Source organism: Lampris incognitus, chromosome 8 (assembly GCF_029633865.1).
Source record: "Lampris incognitus isolate fLamInc1 chromosome 8, fLamInc1.hap2, whole genome shotgun sequence".
Taxonomy (NCBI): Eukaryota; Metazoa; Chordata; class Actinopteri; order Lampriformes; family Lampridae; genus Lampris; species Lampris incognitus.
The window spans coordinates 5,111,971-5,120,814 of NC_079218.1; the positions used below are offsets into that span (position 1 = coordinate 5,111,971).

The 8,844-nt window shown below is 45.9% G+C and overlaps 1 protein-coding gene across 3 annotated transcripts in view; it reads right to left on the bottom strand.

The window, feature by feature from the left end:
- Positions 1-762: 762 nt before the first annotated feature.
- rnft1 (ring finger protein, transmembrane 1) overlaps positions 763-8,844 on the bottom strand; it is a 9,981-nt gene continuing 1,899 nt past the window's right edge. The window contains exons 1-9 of one of the 3 annotated variants that reach the window (XM_056284987.1): positions 7,984-8,121; positions 6,028-6,482; positions 5,863-5,939; positions 5,662-5,762; positions 5,300-5,453; positions 4,534-4,692; positions 4,368-4,433; positions 3,250-3,351; positions 763-2,238 (exon numbers count right to left, since the gene is read on the bottom strand). In XM_056284987.1, coding sequence (XP_056140962.1) covers positions 2,104-2,238; positions 3,250-3,351; positions 4,368-4,433; positions 4,534-4,692; positions 5,300-5,453; positions 5,662-5,762; positions 5,863-5,939; positions 6,028-6,482; positions 7,984-8,009 — 1,275 coding nt within the window. In that variant the 5' untranslated portion in view covers positions 8,010-8,121 and the 3' untranslated portion in view covers positions 763-2,103. Of the gene's footprint in view, positions 2,239-3,249; positions 3,352-4,367; positions 4,434-4,533; positions 4,693-5,299; positions 5,454-5,661; positions 5,763-5,862; positions 5,940-6,027; positions 6,483-7,983; positions 8,122-8,844 lie in introns of those variants that run through there. The other 2 variants (XM_056284988.1, XM_056284989.1) reach the window with 2 other exon arrangements.

Consider the following 8,844-nt stretch of genomic DNA (forward strand, 5'->3'; position numbering starts at 1 on the left):
CCGCGGAAAGAAACTTTTTATATGTGGTTGTTTTGGGGTACGGTGCTCAATTCAACAGTCAATCTGTGCTCATTTAAATGATCATTTTAATTTACTTGAATTTAATGTAGTTGTTTAGTTGTAGTAGTTTATTATTATTATTATTATTATTATTATTATTATAATGGAGCTGAGCAGTGCCAAGAGCAGACTTACACAAACTAAAAAGACAAGAATAACCAAACTCGTCTTAATCATCAATGAGTTATTTTTAAATGGCATTCTACATTCTTTTCAAAATGTCCCTCTGAAAAGGTTTCCATACGATTGTACTCCCACTGCCCCATTTCCTCTCCGTGCTTGCCCATTACTTGAAAGCAAAGGGAGTTTTACTTCATTAATCTCAAAGCCTGCGTCTCTCTGGCTGAAACTCATCCTCTCGCTTTCTTGATCTGCCTGCATACGCTCCCAGTTTCACCCAGTGTCTCTAAAGCTCTTAACACTTGCTCTTTTTTTATCTCTAATCTCATCTGAAATAGTCAAGTTATCTACCTGGACTTTCCAATCAACTTTCTTCTCTGGCTGCGATGTGCGTCAGGTTCGGCTGTTTGCAGTATCGAACATGGGAACGCCCATCGCTGCCGTTGTCCACACCGTTTCCATCGAGGCAGATGGACTGACGTTTCATTTTTCCTGCTTCAAATCAGACGCAAGACTGCAGGCTGATTCTCCCCGAGACGTTTGGTTTCGTCAGACTCTCGCGCAACAAGTCACAAACTTCAATCAAATGTATTCTTTATTCAGAGTTTGTGGAGCGAAACGACAAAGTTGTAAAACAGTGTGACATGACGTATAATAAAATAGACGCTTCTCCCGTTCTTTGGTTTTAAAAAAAGGAGGCTAGTGGACCTCTATAGAAAAATAATTTACGTCTGGATCGAGTTACGGTCATTATTCTCAATTCTAAAACTAATGAATCGCCAAAAGCTGAGAGCAAATGTCATAACAACGTCTGAAAGTGTGTTGTGTCAATCCATCCCTGGTGTGTTCCTCCCTCTTCTAAGGGGTCCTCCTGGATATCGTCGGGCCTTCGTGTCTTATAAGTCTTTAGAATATAGTAGTTACCCTCCAGACCCATGTCGTACCCGCCCCCATTAACACTGGCAGACATGTCTTCAGTAATGTCGGCGAGCACGTGGGCCTCAGGTGGGGTGTTGGGATGTCTAGCGCTTGATATATGTGGTGGTGTGTACAGTTCAGATTAAGTGTGGATAAGCACCTTATATTCATCACACGTAGCACAAAACAAGGTTTCATGGGATCCATTATCGACCCAACCAGAAAGGTCTGACTGCGATAGTACAATTTATCCTTTGTGCCATTATTTACACAAGTAGAAGGAACATCGATATTTCTTGGCTGATGAGAACGCCCTCTATTCAGTATACTAAAGGTAAAGACGAAAAGATGAACAATACAACATATAAAAATAAAGACGGAAAAAGCAGGCGAACTGAAACAAAACTAGACGGTGTGCAGAAATCCAACTTTCAGTCTGCATGTGCGACTAATAGGGATTTCCCGTTGTTTTGACAATTTGAAGTGCAAGCTATGGGCCCTTACCAACTGTGCCAATTTGCAGTTCAAGTCCGACAGTTTGTACTGTGCTCCTCATTAGAAGAAGGCTTTCGTCAAGACAGTTCTAGAAAGTTCTTGAAACTTTGGAGAAATTGATTAGTTTTATGCAGACACGCTGGTGCCAACGGAAAACACCAGTGCTTCATTTGTGTGTTTTGCTCTCTGAAAGTTCCAATATAAAGCAAATTTGATTTACAACTTTTTTTTAAATTAGATTTGGGCTGACTGGTTGCTTCAAAAAAAAAAAGATACTGTTTATAAGTCAAAGATATTCTTATTGTCGAACTCTAAAAAAAACAAAAACAAAACAACTGTGGCCAGTAGGGGGCACAGCCCTTAATGGAACAGTGGGACAACATAAGTCGTTGGGGAACTGTCAGCTGTATAAAATCACATATCATACACACACATAGCAATAACAGCGTCTCAGATCCATAGGGGGGAAAAAACAAAACCTCGTTGTGCAGTCAGATCAACAAAGCTTGGTCAGTAGATTTGCAGGTGGGGAGACGTGGCACCGTCCCTCCATTTGTAGACCTTTTCGGTGATCACCGTCCGGCAGAGCGGGCAGCTCTTCTCCCGGTTAAACCACAGGGCGATGCACTCGTCACAGAAAATATGCTGCAGGGCAAACGCAAAACGGCAAGAGGGCATGAGGGTCAAAGTGTCAAAAGCACTTGGACAACAAATAGGGCTGGCCAGTAACTCTGCTGTTTTGGTCTTTTTCTCTCTCAGTTGTATCAACATGAATTGTGGACACTGTTAAATGTCCACAAATGGCCAGCCGCATGAAATGACTGGCTGGCCTACCTGCCTGTCTACATACCTACCTAGGGACAAGTTAGTACAGCTGATTCACCTGACCTACGTGCCTTTAGACTGTGGGAGGAAACCGGCGCTCCTGGAGGAAACCGCCGCAGACACGGGGAGAACATGCAAACTCCACACACAGGATGACCCGGGACGACCCCCGAAGGGTGGACTACCCCGGGGCTCGAACCCAGCACCTTCTTGCTGTGAGGCGACCGCGCTAACCGCCGTGCCGCCCCTATTACCTAACATTTCTCACAAAATAACGAAATACTTGAGAAGTGTTATGGCAGAACTAGTTCTGGCTCGATGTGACACTGTACATTACCAAACGGTTCAACGTGACGAAGCTCAGCGGGATTCTTAAATACACGGATGTGAGCAGATATCATGATGTCGTTGATATCTTGTGAAACTCAATAAGATGGTGATATTTTTCGTGTCACCCGTCACTAACGACAAGAGGGGAAGAATGGCGGTTCAGGTTCATCTTTTTCCATAAAATGTAGGGCAAGATGAGATTAACTTTATTTTTTAATTGCCCTCTTAAGGGGAAACGTGGAACGGAGGCGTAGGCAGAGGAACAAAGTCCAAGTGCTAAAGTGTGTCAATAAAAAGCACGATAAGGAACTTGCGCAGTAAGAAAATAAAGACTACTCAACATCTTTAGTATCTTCATGATGCGAGTAAAGAGTTTGCACTGGGGAAAAACAAATCAAAGTTTTCTCTGTCCGGAGTGTGTTGTAGAGACGTGACGCAGTGTGTGTGGATAGGACGGGCCTGTGGTCTATGAGGGTGTGCAGTAAGTATCGAGGGTTTCACCTGACAGAGGAGGGCCCGGGGCTCCCTGTACTCCCCCTGGCAGATGGGGCAAATGTCTCCGGCCTCGTTGCACTGGCCCCTTGTGGCTGCCATCCCCGTGTGCTGTGGGACAAATGATGCTGAGTTATTGCGATACAGATGAGCCCGCCTACAGTGACCACATCCTTCCGGACCGACACAGTCACGATAAGATGTGAAGGTACTACATTCAGTCACTTGGAAGTTTTTTGCTTTTTCTTCTCAGATGACTATCTAATTGACATGCGTAAACTTATTAAATACATACTATAATGTAACGAAACGGACAACTTCTCTATTTTACTGGACTAAAAGACAAGCTTGCTCTCGGCTACTGTGACAACAAAACTTCAGCTGCTTCGAACAGGAATTTATAAACAGACCACTGGTGGTGTGAACCTCACTTAGCGTCGTCTAATGTACGTCTTTAATAACAGCAGGCCAGCGCCTACAAGTGGAAGTTGGCCTCAGCCACTTTAGGCGTAGGTGGTGATGTTGCAGGCAAATTTCTGCATTTTCAGAGTAGAGGTGCCGCCGTTCAGTATCATGGGAGTAGGTCAGAAAATCAATATTTTAACATAAGATTTCCTGAATCACCTTGGATTTAAAGTCCATCCATCCATTATCCAAACCGCTTATCCCTGCTCTCAGGGTTGAAGTCGTTTTTTTTTTTACTTCCCATGTTTAAAAGATCAACAATGATCACTGTTTGATGACAAACAGGATGTTTTAACAGTGTTAGTATAGGGACGATACCGTCTGGAGATTTTTTCTCATCATCAGTATAAACGGTTGATACTTTCTCTGTGAATGTTATGAGCACTTTCAGCTACTGTCAGCCAATTCAAGTATTTATTCATAATTTAAGTAGCTACTTGATGAATAGCAGCTGTTCAAGAACTGTATTGCTTGGCTGGATAATGGATAATAGCTATGTTTATTATTTCATAAATTCCATGAACATTTGCATTCTTTCTTTCTTAACTTAAGCTAAGAAGATTGAGGCAGTCCGCTTTGCTAAAGACGCCACTTTGGCTGAACCATGGTATTGCGAAGCTGGATACGTCTGGCTGGATATGTCTGGAAGTTGTTCGCTTTACCTCGCCCTTGAGAAAAATCCTCACAGTTTTCAGTAAAGATGACCACTGCCCGTATAATCCCAGAAGCTGCATGGGAGAAAAGAAAATCAAAACAAGTTCAAACCAGATTTGGAGGAACAGTAAACAGGGCGACTCATCAGCTGTTGTGTAATCCTAGCGGCATCACCTTCAGTATGAGGTAGACCAAAGCCAGCAGGACCCCCAGTGTAAGTGCGGGGGTCCCATCCACCTCCTGGTAGGTGACCAGGTAGCGGAACCACAGCGGAACAGGAGCCATGGCCTGGTAGACCTGGCCTAGCTCCTCCGTCAGCATCAACCACCGGCCCTGATCAGAAGAACACGGGCACAGATGTGTTTTAGCAACCTGGTTCTAATCACCTTGAAAATTGCATTAATTTGATGGAGATCGTCTATTACACTCTGCCACCCCAATGAAATTATAGACATTAACTGGGGGCGGGTAGAACATTTTTAAATGAAGAATTCCTACTCTTTTTGAGAAGTCATTTTCCAGGGCTCTTCAAGGACATTTACCATGACTTGGATATACGTGACAGTTGCTGCTCATGGAGGGTCATATTATTCAGTATAAACTATCAGTGGAAGACTCAACGGTCTCCAAATGCGTTGTGTAACTTTTAGCTGCACACCGAACATACCAAAGTACAATGTCATCTGCTCAAAATATGGCAAAAAAAAAAAAGCCATATCAGTGCGTAAATATACAGCTTTATCACCTAACTTGACAATCTTCCACGACCTCAGTACTATTTCCAGGATCCATTTTATCAGTTTCCATTCAGAGAATCGAAAGCTAGCCTATAAATTCCCAGGTTTTCCAGGCTTTCCAGGGTGTGGGAGAACCCTTTCGTTGAGATGCACTTTGGCGGTGAACCGAAACAGCACCAAGAATTAGTCTGAGCCATTCTCACCTGGGCTCTGTAGGTCACCAGCGAAGAGGGCAGAAGCAGGATAAGGCACTTGATCCCCATGAAAAGGAACTTAAGTATGAAGTTGTTGATGCCAACTGCCCACAGCACCTCCCAGAATCCCATGGGCTCGATGGTTGGACTGAGGAAGATGAGGCTGGAGAAAAATCCCAGAGAAAAAATTGCATTTAAGGTAAAACGCAATCCAATTTCAGAACAAGGTGCTTCATCCTGCATTCGATCTTTAGTAAGGTAGTTGAAATGCTTTGGGTTGAAGGTATACTTCATACACTGCATGTATAAAGCTAGCCCTACTGTCATGTTTTATGGCTATTGTCAATTAACGTAGCACAGGTCAGCCTTACCAATGGTAAAGTGTCTCAGTAAAAAAGGTGTAGTAAAGCAGGAGTGTGGAGGAGACCAGGAAGAACAGCAGCCAGATACACTGCAGCTTCAAGTGTCGATCCTAGTACACACATGAGAAAATTCACGGTTTAAAGGGCACGTGCAAGAAATAGTCAAATAAAAGCCATGACAAAAATACAAATTTCTCGTCCACATTTTACCTGAAGAAAGACTTGAGTTTGAATGTTTTTATTCACATACAGAAAGGTTGTAAAAAGGCCAACCCCAACTGTCAGACCTGGAAAAATGGGAGACAAAGTAAGACAAGTCAGTTGTGTTGTGTCAAGAGGTTTTCACGGTGGCTTTTGTTTAAATCTCTGACTTACCGAGAGCGTGCTGAATGACCAGTTTAGCAGAAAGGATGACCAGAAAAGGAAGACTCTTTTGGAGCCAGCGGAAGAGGTAGCGCAGCTCGGAGAAAGAGGTGCTGGCTTCCCCAGACTCAAGTTCGGAGTCGCCCTGCTCGGGCTCAGACTCTGTGTGCATGTGGTGCTGGGGCCGGTTATGTCCATGTGAGTGTGAATGGGAGTGGCCGTGGGAGTTGGCCCTGGACCGTCTGGATGATGGCCCTCCGCCGGACTCCCCCGGCCCACTGGAGATGGGCAACCGCACCTCACCACTGTCATGGACGACGGTGGCTCCGGCGGCCGGTGTCTTGGTGAGTAGTTCTGGCTGCAGTGTGAGGGACAAACCATTTCCTGCGTGAGCGCCCTGCTCGTTTGAGTTTGGCTGCATTACAGTCGGCGACTCCCTCTGTTTCAATGTTCTTCTGGAATCACTCCTTTAACCAATTGGAGGGTAAGGTGGGAAAAAAGGCAGCAGAGTATTAGTATTTTCATTAGTATCAAGAATACTTATAATAGTATAGATTAATTCCATCCATCCATTATCCAAACCGCTTATCCTGCTCTCAGGGTTGCGGGGATGCTGGAGCCTGTCCCAGCAGTCATTGGGTGGCAGGTGGGGAGACACCCTGGACAGGCCGCCAGGCCATCACAGGGCCGACACACACCCACACCTAGGGACAATTAAGTACAGCCGAGTCACCTGACCTACATGTCTTTGGACTGTGGGAGGAAACCGGAGCCCCCGGAGGGAACCCACACAGACACGGGGAGAACATGCAAACTCCACACAGAGGACGACCCGGGACGACCCCCAAGGTTGGACTACCCCGGGGCTCGAACCCAGGACCTTCTTGCTGTGAGGTGACCGCGCTAACCACTGCACCACCGTGCCGCCCATAGTACAGATTAATTGTATTATTAAATTTGAGCAGCTTCATCAATAAACCTGAGATCAACAAAATTCCTGCAACCATGCTCCCGGGCTCCAAGCAAACTTTCCCCATTGAACAAGTGTGACGGATGTCCCGGCAAAAGGTGACCGCTTCACTTTCGTTTCACCTTGAACCCAGTACGCTCCTCCGCCTCAAATGTATTATCTCGCAGCACTAACTAGCCGAGAGTCTAGATGGGGATTCACTGTGAGAGGAAATGAGGCGCTCCGTAAAGATCAACACTGTGTCGACACCTCAGTCAAATTCCCACTGCAAACTTTTGTAGAGTCACCATGTTCAGCTCATGACGACACATCTGGCTGAGAGCAAAGGGCCAGTACTGACCTCCTGTCCATCACACACACACACACACACACTCATGCCCGGGTCACGGTTTCATCACGAGCACCCGTGGCTACATTTGTGTTGCTGGGAAGAAAGTTAACGTCCCAAGATAAAAATGAAAAAAGACAAATTTAGCACACACACACACACACACACACACACAGACAAGTAACACATATCTTACAGCACGCAGGAGTCATGACAAGTGCTCTAGACAGGATTCACATCTGCTGCAGAAAGCTGCCCACCACGGCCAGGCTGGTTGACTAAGCTGGGCTAAACAAGTGGGTTTTTTTCCCAGAAATATTTTCACAACAGTACATTGGTAAATGAGTATCATTCAGTCGTATAATACTATAGTACAAAGTATTTGTAAAGCATGTTATTATTAGTATAGCAGCAGAGTCGTTTATATCAGTATAATGATACCAGTTATAACTACAATCTTAGTGCATTTGCGTAATTTACGAGCCTATTTCCTCTGGTTCCCACTGGCTGCTACATATTGTGCTCATTTTGTAACCGCGGGTGACTGTGTGTTCCATTCCATTCTAGTCCATTCTAGTCCATCTGCTGTGCGGTAACTTGGTGAATTATCTGGCGAGCTCCGGCTTCGGGAGGCAGCCTCGCCTTCTCTCCTCCGCGGGCTCGGCGTTACCTGTCATTCTGAGTCCGGAGTTTCATGTCAACTGAGCGGCGTCCATCTAGCAGGCTGTCGAAACCGCGAAACGAAAAAAAAAATAAAAGAAATGTAAACGCAAAAAAAAACTTCCACCGAGATACCTTCCGGGCTAAGCCATAAGCCCGTCGAGCGCAGGCGTGAATACGGCAGTGTCGTAAACGTCCTCGGCCTTAGTGTCGTGATTTTCTGGTTGCACAATGCTGCCATCTGCTGGGCTGTGCGGGGGGGGGGAGCCCCTTGCGATCGCGTACAGACGTTTCCATCCATCCAAGCCGCCGTGACGTCCCGTTTGATGACGTGTCAAGCCCAGAAGCGATCGAACCGGACTCGCAGCCCGTCCCTTCCCGCCGATCCATGGCGCCGACGACGTGATTAAGATCCTCGCGTTTATGGAAATGTCTCCCATTACAATCCTACGCATCAGATATGAAAAGCCCTGCAGCTGCATCCACCCCCATGGGTCCTGTCTCCGGCTCCCCGTTGATTGGCGCTGCGCTGTGACGCAGTTTATCAGCTCTGGGATGAAAGTGAGAAACCCCACGCCGTCCCAGCACACTGTCATGGATGAGCAGGGGGAACTTTTTGACACCCCGTTTCTGCTGGGGCGTAACTTCTAGGAAGCGTTTCCAATCTCCTCGTATAGATTCTATACACAAAGCCCTCTTGTCTGAAGCAGGGGCGGATCTACAGGGTGGCAAGGGGGTGGCAGCTGCCACCTCTGGGACACAGTCTTGCCACCCCCATTTATAAATCAGATAATGTTTTTTTAAAGTATATTTTATGTACATGCATGGTGAAGGTCAATGAGACCCGCACCGAACTCATCTCAAACAGAGG